At 41.7% G+C, this 17,286-nt stretch overlaps 3 protein-coding genes across 3 annotated transcripts; 2 read left to right on the top strand and 1 right to left on the bottom strand.

Annotated features, from left to right (window-relative positions):
• Nucleotides 1-47: 47 nt before the first annotated feature.
• Nucleotides 48-2,162, top strand: LOC129755033 (E3 ubiquitin-protein ligase parkin). Its single transcript, XM_055751332.1, has 6 exons — nucleotides 48-513; nucleotides 572-979; nucleotides 1,039-1,187; nucleotides 1,257-1,455; nucleotides 1,519-1,656; nucleotides 1,715-2,162. The coding sequence occupies exons 1-6, from the start codon at nucleotides 256-258 to the stop codon at nucleotides 2,024-2,026; spliced, it is 1,464 nt and encodes a 487-aa protein (XP_055607307.1). The 5' UTR covers nucleotides 48-255; the 3' UTR covers nucleotides 2,027-2,162.
• LOC129752495 (neurogenic differentiation factor 4-like) lies at nucleotides 2,061-2,698 on the bottom strand. The gene has a single exon (XM_055748269.1). The coding sequence runs from the start codon at nucleotides 2,696-2,698 to the stop codon at nucleotides 2,165-2,167; it is 534 nt and encodes a 177-aa protein (XP_055604244.1). The 3' UTR covers nucleotides 2,061-2,164.
• A 13,414-nt stretch (nucleotides 2,699-16,112) lies between these two features.
• On the top strand, nucleotides 16,113-17,186 carry LOC129757034 (enkurin-like). The gene is made up of 3 exons (XM_055754135.1): nucleotides 16,113-16,177; nucleotides 16,246-16,901; nucleotides 16,957-17,186. Exons 2-3 carry the CDS (start codon nucleotides 16,290-16,292, stop codon nucleotides 17,131-17,133), a joined length of 789 nt encoding a protein of 262 aa, XP_055610110.1. The 5' UTR covers nucleotides 16,113-16,177; nucleotides 16,246-16,289; the 3' UTR covers nucleotides 17,134-17,186.
• The last annotated feature ends 100 nt before the right edge of the window (nucleotides 17,187-17,286 follow it).

Here is a 17,286-nt window from a genome sequence, read left to right on the forward strand (position 1 = left end):
CCGTTTAACATTCTTACTGGATGTTGATCCCGATTCAATCAGATTTTCGGATCCCGTTATGCTTCCAATAGGAAAATGTCAACTTCTCTTGTTTTGGTCCACGAAACAGCTGATTGTAGTTAGAATTTTACCGTAACAATCGTGCTCGTTCATATACAGTAATTTATTTCGTAACGAATATACGTCGGTAGTCGCGGGTTTTTGCTTTATGATAACACTTGGCTAGGACAGTCCCGGAGTCGGCCCTTCCGGATCATGTTCAACATTGTCACTTTCCTGAAAAACCTTATTTACAATATGTTAGCAATATTTTCTTTCGGGCGGAAAAAACTTTCCAACACCCTGAGTATTTATGTGAAAACTAACACCGGAAACACGCTTTCTGTGGATTTGGAACCGCACATGGATATCAAGGTTGTGAAGGAAATGGTAGCCCCGCAGCTTGGCCTTATGCCAGATGAATTGAAAATCATTTTCGCCGGCAAAGAGCTATCGGATACGATTACGATAAGCGTATGGGGATGATGCTCGATTACATCATGATTGTTTTCAAGAAAATCTTATTTTTCAGGAATGCGACTTAGGACAACAATCGATAATCCATGCGGTTAAAAGTAGACCAATGCCAGTTAGAAAGCTACCCAATGGTAGTAAAACACTACTTGATGTTAAAATCTCAGAAGAATCCCCGGAAGAAATTCCCTCCACTTCGAAACCCCTCTGCGAAACCTTGTCGGATCTACAGCTGACAGAGGTCAACGAGAAGCAGGAACCAGATCAAACTAAAGTTAGGCCGAAGGCACACTTTTTCGTGTACTGTTCCCAGTGCGCAAAAGTTTGCACCGGAAAGCTCCGGGTACGTTGTAGTATATGCAAGAGCGGAGCGTTCACGGTACATCGGGATCCCGCCTGTTGGGACGATGTGTTAAAAAAGAAACGAATCACCGGTCATTGCGAAAATTTTGATACACCATGTGTGGTAAGATTGAAAACATAAGCTGACATTGATCTGACAATAAGTCAATTTGATTTTTTTAGGAAAACGAATTTGGCGATCCTCCTTTTACAGAATTCTACTTCAAATGTGCGGAGCACTCTTCCGGTGGTGAAAAAGATTTTGCCGGTCCTCTCAATCTAATCAAAACCAATCATAAGGATGTTCCTTGTATTGCATGCACCGAAACAAGGTGAACTTATCAAGGTTTAATCATTCTAATAAGCGTTATTCATAGAAATACTTTTGTTTTTTTTTTCAGTGACATAGTTTTGGTGTTTCCCTGCGAAGCAGGACATGTTTCCTGTTTGGACTGCTTCCGCCAGTATTGCGTTTCCCGGCTTTTGGAGCGACAGTTTCTCGAACACCCCGCCGGGGGATACACGCTGCGGTGTCCAGTAGGCTGCGACAATTCCTACATCGAAGATGTACACCACTTTAGATTACTGTCTAAGGAACAGGTTACAGTCACTTTAAACTTTAAAATCTTTAAAATAAAAATTCATGGAATTTTTTTCTCTCAGTATGAACGATATCAAAGATTCGCAACCGAAGAGTACGTGCTCCGAAACGGAGGAGTTCTATGTCCTCAACCAGGTTGCGGAATGGGACTTCTCGTCGATCCCGAATGTAGACGTATCCAATGCCAAAATGGTTGCGGCGTAAGTTTTCCAAAACAAAATTTAGAGTCTTGTACTTAGACGAATTTTATCGTTTCAGTTCGTATTTTGCCGGCAATGCCTGCAAGGATTCCACATTGGAGACTGTCTGGAAACACCTCAGCCAAATGCCGGGACCTCCCTAGAGTACAGCATCGATCCGCTGCGTGCTTCCGAGGCGCGATGGGACGAGGCTTCGAAAATAGCCATCAAGGTGACCACCAAACCGTGTCCTCAATGTCGAACGGCCACCGAACGGGATGGCGGTTGCATGCACATGGTCTGCACCAGATCCGGTTGTGGCTACGAGTGGTGCTGGGTGTGTCAAACGCCCTGGACTCGGGACTGTATGGCTGCCCATTGGTTCGGATAATTTGCTTCTAGCACAAAATTTATCGTTCGTACAGTTTATTTACTATTTAATTATACACATCAAGGAGATTATTCGAAATTAGCGAGTGCGTACATGATTTATTTTTACTATAATATATTTTGTTACGTATAGAAAATTTCACATGTGTTCGAAACATAGATGACAAAATTCACCCTCGACCAACTCACAGCCAATGAATCCCGTTTCGCCAAGTTCACATCGAACGTCGCAGCCAACGGGAGCCTTAAATTTGCAAAAGCAAGCTCGCTTCTCGCAGTATGGCTCTATCAGTTCCAGCTTCAGCTCTTCATCCAGAAGCAGTTTCATCCGCAACAGATTGCACGTGTTCTGACTGATCTGTTCCGATAGAATCCCCAACAGTTCAAAGTACTCAAGGCGGCGATTAGTGCTCAATGCTTCAATCAATGCTACGATATAATTTCTTGCCAACCGTAGAGTTTCAATTTTAGACAGTCGGTGCGGTGCGGTGTGATCGCACCGGGACACGTTAACCATTTGGGGTATAGGAAGGCAACTCCTCAACCGATCCAGAGCATCGTTTAAACCGTGCATTCGGTTTCGTTCCCGTTGATTGGCTTTCGAACGGCGGTTGGTGATTACTCTGGGACCCGAAAACCTTCTGTAGGACGATTCACTGTGATCAACTTTCATTTTCACGCACTTACTAAGTTGAAATGACTCGATAAAATGCTACCAAAGAAAACTCATCACGCCTGTTAGCTATCGATTAATTGGTAGCTAATCTAATTTCCACCGTTATCAGTTCGAAAGCGGAAAATTGGTACTTCGAACAGTTAACATCGATTATTATATTTGCATTTGCTCGATAGAGATAAGAGCGAAAAATTTTCCTGCTCCTAGGAAAAGTACCATTTGGAACTTTTCTTCTGATGCAAAATTTAAAATAAACATTTCAAATAATCGCCTACATATTATATCTTATGTATTTCATTTTCTTCTTGATTCTAGATATGAGTTTAAAATAAAACTTTATAGGGTACACCGGGGTAAGTGGGGAAGCGGAGAGTGGAGATGAAGGCTGTTTAAACAATACTGTGACTATTTTTTCAAACTTTTCATGCAGGTTGTTAAATTTTCTAGTAATCTATCTAATGACTGTAAAAAAGACAGCATTTCAGCAACAACTGTTGTGTACTTACTAGATTACTTACTAATTTTAGTATACATTAGGAAGAGTATCAAATGAAAGAAATGAAAATTATAGACGGATAGATTAGATCATCAAGTTATGTCGTGAAACGAAATACTATGTACTTAAATAAATTAGATTGGGAAGCAGGAAAGGTGTTGAAAATGCGCCAAGAGCGTGTTATAAGAAAACTTCTTGCCGTACAAGACCATTTGTCCCACACCGCATTATTGTCTATGTCGGGACCCTGGATAGGCCGCTGGGTGTGCTGCCGACCTGCTGATACCGCGTCAGCACAATAATTAGGTTTGAGATCTCCATATTGTAACAGCCTAAATTACGTCCGCACAAAGTATATTTTTACCAGTAATAAAAGAAGTATTTTATAGTAGTTTACGTCGTTCGCGTTCTTACTTTTACCTCGGTCACACCCCCTTAACGAACGTCGTAACAGTCTAGAACGTGGATGCGGCCAAGGTTTTCAACAGGCGTTCGAAATTTGAGAAATAAGATTTGGCAGCGGACCAAACAACAATTTTTTAAATTTTTAATATCAAAACAAAAAAACAACAAAATTTTAAAGTCCTATAAAAGTCCGGAGGCAATGATTTTTATTGTCATTTCATTAAGAAACTGTCATTTAATTAAGAATTACTTGAAAACTGTTTGAAATATTGCTTACGATCCACGGTTCCAGTTGAAATTTAGATCAATTTTACTCAACTGTAAATTCTATTTCGTTTGTCATTATTGAAGTTCTGAAATACAGAACACGTTTTCAACTACTGAGCTGTTTGAATTAGGGTTAGTTAGCACAACCCTGAAAGTTGTGAAAAAGAAATTCACTCTTGCCAACCCACACTGCGGGGCAGGTGCAAACGACACTACCGGGGTAAGTGCAAATGCACCTTTAATTATAGTTTGGAAAAAGCATTGGGTTTGCACTTGACCCCATAAACGGGGCAAGTGTAAATGATTTTTTTTCACAAAAGTACCGTTGCTCTTTACCAACATTTTTTAATTTTTCACTTTCAACGGAAATTGGTTGAGAACTATTTTAGTGATGCAACGAACGATAACTGATTGTTTTTGAAGATATACATATTTTTCTAGGACATGTGAAAATTGAACTATGGTGAAATCTGTTGCATTTGCCCCGGTGTACCTTATTTTAAATTGAGTTTCTTTTATATCCTTCCGTGTTTAAAGAAGATCTCAAATGGCAAATGGTGGATAATGTGCAACACGAGGCCCCTTAGTGGTCATATCACCTCTAATTCACAACTCCTATCTCAATCTCCACGTGGTACCGGCTGGGATGCGAGTAACCTAGACGGAGAACGGGTACCCAAACCCGGAGGATGCTTTGATTGCATGCAGACTGAGAAGGTGGCCGCACGCGTCTTTTTCCCAGGTCAGGGGCGGCGTGCAACAACAACCGAGTGTCTGTTCTCCAGGACAGGGGCGGCTCAAACAGCGTCTGTCTCGTAGCGAACGGTTGCGGTGCAAGATGGCAGCCCCATCGCGGGATAGGGACCTTAGGCTAACAACCTACTGATCCCAATTTATAAAATTGTTACAGAATCCGAATGAAATTATCGACCTGGAACTTTGGCGACGACTTTTAGCATAAAAACACGGGCACGAATTGGAACTTGGAACATTTTATCCCTTGTCCAGCAAGGCAAGCTGGCTCAACTTGCTAGAGAAGTTAGCCGCTTCAAGCTTGAAATTCTGGGATTGAACGAAGTCCGTTGGCCTAACGCTGGAGAACACAAAGACACATTCCGGGCAAGTACTGCTTCACTCTGGCATACGAGGAGATGGTTTCCTGTTAAGCTCGCAGGCCCATGCGGCCCTCATTACATGGAAACCGATAAACGAAAGAATAATCGTAGCCAGATTTAGAACACGGGTTAGTGTTGGAATAGTAACCATTGACTTACATAGTTCTTAATAAACTCATTCTGTTATCAAACCTCAACCCAACCAGTCTATTATATCAGGTTGTGGACCCAGCAAGCTACATAGTAACGGTTGGTTGCTTAGCAGAATAAACAAGTTCAAAAATTTTCTCAAGAAAACTGAAAATTCGAGAAACATCAAGACCAGAAGCAGTTCTGTGGCTCTTTCCATACGGGAAATTCTACGAGGTTCGGAGAACTACAGTTCTTGGGCTTTCGCGACCAAGATGGTCCTTATTAAGGAACGGACCTGGTGCGCAGTGAAAGCTAGAAACAATGAAGATCCGGCGGTGAGCGACGAGGTTTCCGAGCAAGCATTGGCCACGATATGTCTAAGCATCGACCCGAGTATCTACGGATTGGTCAGAGATGCGAAGACGGCGAAGAAAGCATGGGACAATCTTCGAAGCACGTACGAGGACGATGGCTCAACCAGAAAAATCGGACTTTTGCGAAAGTTAACGGCAATCCGATTGGTTGGCGCGGAGCGTGAAGAAGAGGTGATTTGCAAATCGACGCAGGAATATGTCAACGAGCTTTTTACCACAAGTCATCAATTGGCCGAGGTTGGTTTTAAAGTCGACGACACGTGGCTCGCAAGTTTGCTGATGAAGGGATTACCAAAACGCTACGAACCTATGATTCTTGGACTGGAATCATCTGGTATCAAGCTGACAGCGGACATTGTTAAAGCCAAGATTCTTCAAGATGTGAAGGTGTGCGATTCACAATCTGGCTCAAGTGAAGAAGCATTTTATTCGAACCCCAAAGCGCAGAAGGGCGGTGAGAAATCGTCGATAAAATGTTACCGTTGCAATAAATTGGGCCATTATGCGTCCGAATGCAAGCAGCAGGGTGAGAGGAAAAGATCCACGAAACCGGGGCGAGACGGAAAGCAAAGCGGACATGCAGCATTCTTCGCTGCGTACAACACAGTGGAGGCGTGTACGAGACCGGAAGAGTGGATATTTGATTCTGGAGCCACCACTCATCTTTGCCGGAATAGGAACGTTATGCAAGAAGCCACTAGTATGTCTGGCAGTATCAACGTGGCGAACAATTCCGTTGTTCCTGTTGTGGCGAAAGGATCTGTCAAATTAGACGCCGATTGCGATGGTAAGAAATGTGAACTGTCCATCAGCAATGTTTTGTGTGTTCCAGAGTTGGCGATCAACCTTATGTCCGAGCAAGATCTGTTCCAACGGGTACCAAGTGGTCTTCAATAAAGAGTCCTGCAAAGTTTTGAGTCCAGAAAAGGAGATCGTTGCAATCGGAAAGGAAACTGGCGGTCTGTACAAGCTGAAGGTACGCACCGAGTCGGCGAATTTAGTTCAAGCCTGGAATAATTTCGAACTATGGCACCGACGGTTAGGTCATTTGTCCGTTGGTAACATGCAGCGTCTAACCGGAATGGCAACAGGAATCAATTACAACAGTAGCACAGAACTGAAGTGTGTTCCATGTATCGAAGGAAAACACAGTCGCAAATCATTCAAATCGAAGGGTAGAAGAGCAAACTGTGTATTGGAATTGATTCATACGGATTTGTGTGGCCCCATGGAGACGAAATCGATCGGAGGATGCCGATATTTTCTAACGTTTGTGGATGACGCTAGCAGAAAGGTTTTCATCTATTTTTTGAAAACGAAAAGTGAAGTTTTTGGTGCTTTCAAAGACTTCAAATCGTATGCTGAAAACCTAACTGGTGAGACTATCAAGTGTCTCAGATCCGACAATGGCAGAGAATACCTCAATAGCAACATGGAAGAGTTTCTTCGTCAAGCAGGTATTCGTCATGAAACCAGTGTTTCTTACACTCCCCAGCAGAACGGGTTAGCCGAGCGGATGAACAGAACGATTGTCGAACGAGCTCGGAGCATGCTGTGTGACGCCAAATTGAAAAAACGTTTTTGGGCGGAAGCTGTGGCTACGGCTTCCTACATCATCAATCGTTCGCCGATGTCGGAATTGAAGGTAACACCCGAAGAAAAGTTCACTGGCAGAAAACCGGATTTAGCCCACCTTCGAGTATTTGGTTCGGAGGTTATGGTACGAGTTCCAGACGAAAAAAGGAAGAAGTGGGACCCAAAATCGGAGAAGTGTCTCTTCATGGGATACAGCGAAAATTCCAAAGCATATCGCGTTTATCATCCAAAGAAAAGAAACGTGACCGTGAGCCGCGACGTTATTTTCCTGCATGAAGGTGTTTCCGTTCACGATGAAGAGCCCTCAGCAGAAGTTGATCCTGTCACCTTAGTCATTGATTCCGAAGGGGATCAAGCGCCAGTTACCGATGTGAAGGTCGACATAGTATCGAGCGATGATCAAGAATCGAATTGGTCCGAGTACAGCGATGCTGAAGATGGTAGCGAGGAAGAACAGCCTGCTTCCGCGCTCCCCTCACACTCAGAGGACACACAATTGTTGGTAAGGCGCAGTGAGCGGGAGCGCTTACTTCCAGGCAAGTATCGAGATTTTCATATGGGATTAGGTATTCTTCCTAAAAAGGTTTCCCCCTCCTCTCAGGATACTTTGACTGAACCCCAAACGATGAACTAAGCCCTGGCGAGCGTTAACGGTTTGCAGTGTTAGGAGGCCATGAAAGCAGAATACCAGTCGCTAATCCAGAATGGTACTTGGGAGCTGGCGGACTTGCCCAGCGGGAGGAAGGCATTGAAGTGCAAATGGGTCTATCGAGTGAAGACGAATGCCGATGGGTCACTCGAACGCTTCAAAGCTCGACTCGTGATCAAAGGTTTTTCACAAGTCAAGGGTGTCGATTACACGGAAACTTATTCCCCAGTTGTCCGTTACGCTACTGTTCGTTACCTGATGGCTGCTGCTGCTCGCTTGGACCTGAAAATACATCAAATGGATGCAGTAACAGCGTTCTTGCAAGGTGACCTAGACGGAGAAGAGATCTGCATGGAACAACCCGAAGGTTTTGTAGATCAGGCTCATCCGAATCAATCGTGTCGACTAAAGAAGGCATTATACGGCTTGAAGCAGGCAAGTCGTGTATGGAACCAGAAGTTGGATGGGTAACTGCGAAAAGCTGGCCTGAAGCGATCCAGATACGACACTTGCGTCTACTTCAAAATAGAAAATAAATCGATTTTGATTGTAGCCGTGTATGTGGACGATTTGTTAATATTTTCGAACAACCAGCAACGAGTGGATGAATTGAAAAGGACTCTGGAAAGCAAACTCCAGATGAAAGATTTGGGTCTGGCGACCAAGGTCCTAGGATTCCGAGTCACCAGAACCACGGACGAGGTGATGCTACACACAACGAAAAAAATCTGTAAAATCACATCACATGCACAGTAAATGAAAATTACCGAGTTCGGTAATTTTTTTACCGAAATCCTAACATGTGTAAATCGTTAAACTGTTCGGTAATTTTTTCGGTAAAAAATAAACGAACATCGGTAAATCGATTCTACATTTACCGATTTTCGTCAATTTTTTACCGAAAAAATTACCGAACAGTTTAACGAATTACACATGTTAGGATTTCGGTAAAAAAATTACCGAACTCGGTAATTTTCGTTTACTGTGTGTGATTTAAATAAAAAGAAGCATCATATATACCGGAGTTTTCAGTGCTAGTTGGAAATTACACGCCAGTGAAATGTTGCAACGTGTAAAATAAAAAATGATGTAAAATATGGCAACATGTAAAATAAAAATGATGTAAATTATAAAACCACTGAATATTGGAAGAAAAACTTTCCAATTAGAATCTGTTTTGTTTTATTTATTGGTATTTATGATTCAATAATGGAATTATCTCATGTCATAATAAAAATAAAACCTTTTGTAATTAATTTAATTTATTTCTTTTGATGACGATGATTTTTTTAATCTCACAATTTTTTATATTAGGAGTCACATTCACACTTTTATTTTTTCTCGAAGACCGGATCAAAAGTTGAATAACTTGGAGCTGCTTCCAGAACCGCTTCCTGCTTCACGAAGATCTCTGGGAACTTTAATCGCGGGAAAACTGCTTAAAAAATACTTTTTGGTGCACGACTCTGACTTGACACTTTATTTAAATTTGTCTGATTCTATTAAATTGAAATTCAATGTCCTCATCACATTCCATGTCGTGTAATTTTAAGAAATTTCTATTTCTATTACATCATATATGATGTAACAAAAACGAAGCATCACATATGATGGGATTTTCAGTGCGAGTTGAATATTACACATCTGTAAACTTCAAAAGACGTGTAAAATTTAAAGACATGTAAAATATTAAAGACGTGTAATATTTAATTCGCACTGGAAAATCTGTCGTATGTGATGCTTCTTTTTATTTACATCATATGTGATGTAAATTTACATCAAATAATCGCGTTCCGTGTTAAGTAATATTTGTGTCATACGAATTCAGTGCTGTTAAGGATTCAACATTTTTTAATTTGTAAATTTACATCAATAAATCGTGTTCCACGTCATGTAATGATACAGGTTTTCAATTTCAGTGTTGTTAAGGATTCAGATTTTTTTTCTGTGTAGATCAAGAGCATTACATACACGGAAAATAATAAAAAGGTAAAATTTACCGAGTTAGCAAAGGTGAACGCTCGTGAAAGCCAAAAAGGTAACTTCTACCTCTTCGAGGTGAAACTCACCTCACAGCGAGGTAAAATTTACCTGAATCGAGGTTGGGAAAAAGGTACAATTCACCGAGAAAAAAGGTGAATCGTAAAAAGGTAAATCTTACCTCGTAGCGAGGTGAAGTTCACCTGAATTGAGCTCAATAAAAAAAGTATAATTCACCTAGCAAAAAAGGTAATTCCAAAGAAGATAAAACTTACCTCGTAGCGAGGTGAAATTGACCTGGATTGAGCTAAACAAAACGGTACAATCATCTCGAACAAAAGAACTATTTACCGAATCCGTTTATTGAGGTTAAGCTGTTTTGTCGTTCAGAAGGGAAGTTTTGTTTCGTGTCAATATGGCAAAATCGGAACAGAATGGTAAGTGTTTTCTTAGCTATTATTTAGTTGTGCTGGTTCTCATCATAATAATTTGCTTTTGTTTCAGATCGGCCCAGCTCCGTCATCCTCCAGATATCATTCCGGAAAAGCCGGACCTGACTGGATAAGTCGCCATTATGCCGCGGAAGAACGAGAAGTCGAATTGCCACGAGCTTGGCGAAAAAACCTCAATAATTTTTTTAAACAAGGTGATATATTTAAAAAATAATATAATTAATTGTCCCTATTTATTTATAAAATAAATATAAATTTTTCAATGAGTTTTGTTTTAATTTTTATTGAGGAAACCAACCAAACCAACAAGCATTTACCTTTCAAATCAGTGAATGGGAAAACGATATTATTTACTATTTTGCTAGGTGAACGGGAAAAAGGTAAAATTTACCATTTTGCTAGGTGAATTGAAAAAAGGTAAAATTTACCTTTTTGCTAGGTGAATGTAAAAAAGGTAAAATTCACCTCGAAAGAGGGGTGGAAAAAAATCACCTCGCAAAAAGGTAAATTTTACCTTTTTATTATTTTCCGTGTAGATGATCTTCTTAATCGGTTTGGTGTTGTTGATTGTAATACTGCGACTACCCCTGCCGATTTCAACCAGAAGCTCACAAAGGAGATGTGCCCACAAACCGAAGAAGAGCGGAACGCCATGAGCAACGTACCTTTCCGGGAACTAGTAGGAGGTCTTCAGTTTTTGGTACAAGGTACTCGACCCGACATCGCTTATGCTACGAATGCTGTTAGTCACTTTAGTAGTAATCCAGGGAAAGCTCATTGGACGGCTGCAAAACGTATCCTGAGGTACCTGAAGCACACGAAAGAAATGAAACTGATCTATTCGAAGAAAGCTGATCAAAGGTTCTTAGGCTACAGCGATGCAGACTGGGCAAACGATCCTGATTCAAGACGATCTATCACTGGATTCGTTTTCCTTCAATCCGGCGGACCAATAACATGGAGCTGTAGAAAACAAACCACGGTGGCGTTGTCAACGACCGAAGCGGAATACATGGCGGTTTCTGCTGCTACACAGGAAGCGATCTGGTGGAAGGGAATGCGGAAAGAGCTGTTTGGAGATTCAGACCCGGTGACAATCTACTGCGATAGCAAGAGTACCATCTGCCTTGCCGAAAATGAAGTTGGATATTCACAGCGAAGTAAACATATAGACATCCGACATCATTTTGTGCGCGAGAAAGTTGCTGACAAGTCTCTCAAGCTGGAACATATTGGATCCAAACATCAAACGGCGGACCTGTTGACCAAATCTCTACCATTGGCCACTTTCGGAACCGGAAGACAAGCACTTGGGATACAATAGTCACGGTTAAGGGGGGATGTTGGAATAGTAACCATTGACTTACATAGTTCTTAATAAACTCATTCAGTTATCAACCCTCAACCCAACCAGTCTATTATATCAGTTAGAAACCTTACAATCGTCCAGTGTTATGCGCCAAATGACGTTGCCGATTTGTACAACAACATGGTGATCAGTGGATCGCTCTTCCGCCATCGACCAGCACATAAGGTCACTTGGGTATCCCGAGATGGCCGAACAGAAAACCAAATTGACCACATCTGTATCAGCCGAAAATGGGGATGGAGCCTTCTTGATGTCCGCAACAAACGGAGCGCATACATTGCATCTGACCATCAGCTCGTCCTTGGTGAGATACGACTGAGAGTCGTGCGTGTCCAACGGCGCGAGGAAAAAGTCGGATGTCGATACGACGTCCGCCGCTTGGAGAATCCAGAGGTGAAAAGGGCATACGTTGAACAGCTAGAATCCCGAGCCTCGGAATCGCCGACAGACGGAACAGTCGAAGAACAGTGATGTGGAATCAAGAACGCCTTTATCACGACGAGCCTTGGTACTCTCGGTAAAGTTTGTGGAAGTAGAAGTGAATGGATGTCGGATGAAACTTGGAGGAGGGTCGATGATCGGAAAAAGGCGAAAGTCGGAATAGAGCAGGGTGTACCGGGTCAACCAAAGCAGCCGCTCGCTTACGATATGCGGAGCTGGTAAAGGCAGTTAAAAGGCAGAGCTTGTAGACGAGACAAGAGAGCCTGGACAAACTCCCTAGCCGAAGAGGGAGAAAGAGCTGCCGCTAATGGAGATATCCGATTACTTTATGACTTTTCTCGCCGCCTTAGTGGTGCAAGGACTAATTCAAGAATGCCGCTAAAGGATCGAGCAGGTCAGTTATTGACCGATCGAACAGATCAGCTCAAACGATGGATTGAGCACTTCGAAGAACTCTTCTGAGTCACGAATACCGATGGCCAACAGAACCCGCAGCTCGAAGCGCCAACAGTAAGTCGCATAAATGGCGTAAACTTGGAAGCGTCCTCGCTGGCTGAAATAGAAGCGGAAATTTAAGACATGAAATCCCACAAAGCACCTGAGATTTATTGCATCCCTGCTGAAATGCTGAAAGCCGACCCTGCCTTGTCAGCACAAATGTCGCACCGTCTTTTCGCTGACATCTGGGATACTGCAACATGCCCGGCCGAATGGATGCAGGGTATCCTCGTAAAGGTCCTGAAGAAAGGAGACCTGACCAAGTGCGGTAACTGGCGAGGCATAACTTTGATATGTACAACCCTCAAAGGATCCAGGAGAAAATTGACGCTGCACTCCGACGGCAACAAGCTGGATTCCGATCCGGACGATCATGTGTGGACCACATCATAACGCTACGAATAAAACTGGAACAAATCAACGAATTCCAGAACTCTCTTCTGCTGGTGTTCGTTGATTTCGAAAAAGCATTCGGGCGACTGAACCAGTAAAACATTTGGGCGGCTCTAGGGCGACGAGGAGTCCCAGAGAAACTAGTTCATCTCATCGAAGCACAGTACAAGCCATTTTCGTGCAAGGTTTCCTGCACGGTGTCTTGTCCGATCCAATCCCGGTAACTGCTGGAGTGAGACAAGGATGTATCTTATCACCGTTACTTTTTCTAATCGTAATGGATGAGATTCTGACTGGATCGATCGACTGTGCACCGAACCGAGAATTGTCGTGGAATCCTTCAACAATGGCGCAACTGAACGACCTTGACCTGGCAGACGATATTGTTTTGCTCGTCCAAACACAATCAGATATGCAGAGCAAACTCGACGTCCTCACCGAACGTTTCATCTGTGGCTTCATAGCAGCAGGTCTCAAAGTCAATTTCGGAAAGACCAAGTCGATGGAGATCAGTACAGGAAATTTCTCCAGTTTCATGGTAGCTGCGCAACAGGTTGAGAAAGTGTAGTGCTTTCAATATCTTGGTAGCCACATAACGCCTGATGGTGGTACCAAGAAAAAACTTCGAAACATGGGTCAGAAAAGACCGATTTGCATTTGCGAGTCTACGGAACTTCTGGCGCTCACCTCAGAAATCTCTACGAACAAAAATTCGAATCTTCAACTGTGCGAAACTTGGTGCACATATGCGGTAACGACGCGAAAACTGCAAGTCCTATTTGTAAACCGCTGCCTGTGAAATATCATCCGCGCTTGGTGGCCTGACAACTGGATCTCAAATGAGGAACTACATAGCCGGTGTCATCAAAGGGCGCTAGAAATCGAGATTCGGAAACGTAAGTGGAGATGGATTGGGCACACGATGCGAAGAGATGAAAACGAGATTTGCAGAGAGGCGCTTGAATGGGATCCAGAAGGACATCGAAGAAGAGGCAGACCCAGAAACTCGTGGCGGCGACGCAAATGTCGCCTCAATTAACACGTTCGTCGCCACGCTCATTTTGGTAGTTTTACTAGCCGGGCCCAAAGAAATTTCCAGAGAGAGAAAGCAAAGAGGGAGAACTCCCATATTTGAAACGTGTGGCGAAGCTGAGCGGTAAATTCAAGTAAGAGAGCGTCACACGCTTTTTGATGTGACGGGGCCCCCCAGGAAATACACCCGTCACCCGAATATGGGTGCCGTGGCGACGAACGTGTTAACGTCCAATAAACATTGTTTTATGGAAAAATGTTGTAAAATGCTTTGTTTTTATTTAAGAAGATCATTCTCATGAACAAAGTTCATAAAAAATGCCAATGGAATTTACTGGAACACAACAAAGTTCAAGTGCTTTTTTCTCGAAATCAGATTTTATGCACTTATAACCCTTTGGCTCCAAGGGCCTCAAATACAAGATTTCAGATACAGATTTCTGATTTTGAATTAAGATTTAAGTTTCAGAGCTCAAATTTAGATTTCAGGCACAGATTTAAATTTCAAACTAGGACTTTGAATTCCAGATTCGAATAGGATTTTAGATTCCAGTTTTAAATTTATCCTCAGATGACTGAGTTAAGTATTGCTGATCCACTCTTTTTTTCTATTTCTGCGATAGCTGATTTGGGCTCCCGTAGGGTACCACTGTAAAAAAAATTACAGTATTCAAGAAAAAAATGAGCATTGTTCTACATAAGGATTATTTATCGACTGAAATTAAATCGGATGAACAAGCGGAAAACATTTAAAGATGATTTAATAAAAAGTTGTCAAACAAACATGTATACCAAATATTATTATCGGATTATCTATTGTTTATAAAACAAAAAAATTGTGTTTGCCTTGAGCTTGGTCAATCAGCGGTCGAAATCACGGAAAAATGAATAATAAAAAAAACAGTTAACGATGGGGTCAATCAGCGGACAAATTCACGAAAAAAAAGAAAACGCTGTAGTTGTTTAAATAAGTTTAGAGTTCGACGACACGGTAGCGATCATTCATTAAATGTTGGATTTCGTGCTATGTTTTGCAGTCGGAGTTATCCGTATAAAGTTTAACTGAAAAGCGGTTAGCGTGTAGAAAACCGACATATTTTATACTGATTTGACAGATCGCACAAGTTTCGCAGTTATGAGTGCGCAGTCCAATTTTTTGCGATGCGAATGGTATTATTTCCTATAATAGATCATTATCCGTACACAACTCCTTTTTTTAACTTCTCATATACGATTTGTTACATTTTAACGACAACATAATTGAATTCGACCAGCATATAAAGTATCAAAGACGCATTTATCGCATCAAAAATCTTCGTCATGCCAAATTCGTTTATTCTCAGGCTATGGAAAAATGTGTTTTCAATAGTGTTCAATATTTTTTGTTTTGTCTGGGATTTTAACGCTCGTAATTAATTCAATCTCAATGAATACTAAGAATAATAATATTTCATTCCGATGACTTCATGTTTTGTCCTCTCTTGCAAAATAATGATTTGAAGATTGATTCAAGAATTTACTTCTTAACTTAACTTTTGAAATTAGTGAGTAAGAGTGAATTTTTTAACTGTGTTTACTGCTCCGGCTAGCCTACCGCACGGAAGGCTACCGTCGCTCGATTAGAAATTTTCCCAGTAACCGCAATATAGGTTTTACAACCATTTTTTTAATTTCAGATTCATGTTTCAAATTTTCGATTTGTGACAGTGAAGCCACATGAGTGACATAACAGATTTTAGATTCAGAAATAAATATGTAATAAGATTTAGTTTTCAGATTCAAGATTCTAAATTCAGATGAGATGAGATTAAAGATTCCGATTTGTGTATATTTAAGATTCGGGATTCATTTCGGATTAAGTTCATTGATTACAGATTCAGATATCATATTTTAGATATAGGAGCAAGTCGGGTAAGACGGACTTCTTAAGGTAGAATCGCAATAGAAAATCAGATATAGACTTTCCCCTGTAGATTTTAGATCGATTTTGATGTTTAAAACTGAGATTTGCATGTTCAGATTTATAATGCTGATTCAGATTCTAAAATTCGGGTGCAAACTTCGATTTCAGAACATTCATTCGAAAATGTTTTTCTCAACTTATTTAAATTAATTATTTTAAACTTTATTTAGAATAAGGCACATTTCTGAAAGTGTCCTGCCCTTGCCGTTACTACCGTTGCCAAGGGGAGCGCGTATTTGTTTGGTTTCCCTTTCACGGCCAACGGTTGCTACGTGACCTCCATTATTTGATCGGTACAAACAACAACCCCAAAGGTGAAACTATTTTGTCCTTCGTGTGGTTTGTATTTGGTTTTGGATTAATTTGTTCTTTACATTTCTAGAGGAATTTCACACCGAGCTTCAAACTGTTTAGCTTCCGTCGAAAATGTCGGTGATTAACATCTACTATCACAATGAAAACATTTACAATGTCGAGAAGAAGCCACCGGAACGTCCACCAAAACCACCGCTGTATCATTCCCGATTCGAAAATATGGTAAGGTGTGAAACCAAATCCTGCAAGGACTCACATCGTACCATGGGTTATGCCAAGGTACCCCAACCCAATCCGGAAGAATTTCTCAAAAAGAACGGTGGCGTACGCTATCGTGCCACCAAATCGGCACCGGTGCGCCTTTGTAGTGACGCTTGTAAGCCTCCGGTCCCCAAAAAGAATGAGCTGGAATGCGGCCGTCAGCAGGTTGTGAAAATAGTTGATCACAAGATGGAAAACATCAAGAAAGCCACCAGTGCAGGACCAAAACAGCAGAGACCTCCACGGTACGCCGACACTCGGAAGGGCGACTTTCATGATCTCAAAAAGTCCGGCCTGGTTCCGGTGTACATGTGCCAACCCAAGTACGGAAAAATACCCTGTTATCTGGAACGCAGAAAACGGGAGCTAGAAATCCAAAAACAGGCAATGAAATGTGCTGTGCCTGAGGAAAAATCCAGCTGTAAAATGGTTACACAGGAAGAACGTCTCGAACTGTTGAAGGTTTGTTTTATGATATTCATTTATATGATAACGATTTCAAATTTTCAAATTTCAGGGATTAAAGAAAAACTGGGAAAAGCTGCAGCAGGAATACCAAAGTCTTCCTTTGCTGATAGACACGGTTCCCAAGATGATGCGCAAAGCCAAACTGGAGAAAGGACTGAAGGAGCTCGAGAAGGACATTCTGATGCTGGAAAATACACCGGTCATCTACGTGTTCGACGACGAATAACGATGATAATGACCATGAAATAATTTGTCTTCTCGCGCCAGAACTTCCCCTCATAACAAGTCTAGCTTTGACTTTGAAGAAACCCGTTGCCGCCAGTGTAATTACTCATGTATTCTCTTTAAGATTGCCCCTTTGTAGTAGTGATTTTGGACG

Source organism: Uranotaenia lowii, chromosome 3 (genome assembly GCF_029784155.1).
Source record: "Uranotaenia lowii strain MFRU-FL chromosome 3, ASM2978415v1, whole genome shotgun sequence".
Lineage (NCBI taxonomy): Eukaryota > Metazoa > Arthropoda > Insecta > Diptera > Culicidae > Uranotaenia > Uranotaenia lowii.

Bases quoted from the DNA above. Each gene is read 5' to 3' on its own strand.
- LOC129757034 (XM_055754135.1), top strand. From the start codon at position 16,290: ATGTCGGTGATTAACATCTACTATCACAATGAAAACATTTACAATGTC. The intron at 16,902-16,956 runs GTTTGTTTTATG...TTCAAATTTCAG, and splicing joins AACGTCTCGAACTGTTGAAG to GGATTAAAGAAAAACTGGGA.
- LOC129752495 (XM_055748269.1), bottom strand. From the start codon at position 2,698: ATGAAAGTTGATCACAGTGAATCGTCCTACAGAAGGTTTTCGGGTCCC.
- LOC129755033 (XM_055751332.1), top strand. From the start codon at position 256: ATGTTCAACATTGTCACTTTCCTGAAAAACCTTATTTACAATATGTTA. The intron at 980-1,038 runs GTAAGATTGAAA...TGATTTTTTTAG, and splicing joins ATTTTGATACACCATGTGTG to GAAAACGAATTTGGCGATCC. The intron at 1,657-1,714 runs GTAAGTTTTCCA...TTATCGTTTCAG, and splicing joins AATGCCAAAATGGTTGCGGC to TTCGTATTTTGCCGGCAATG.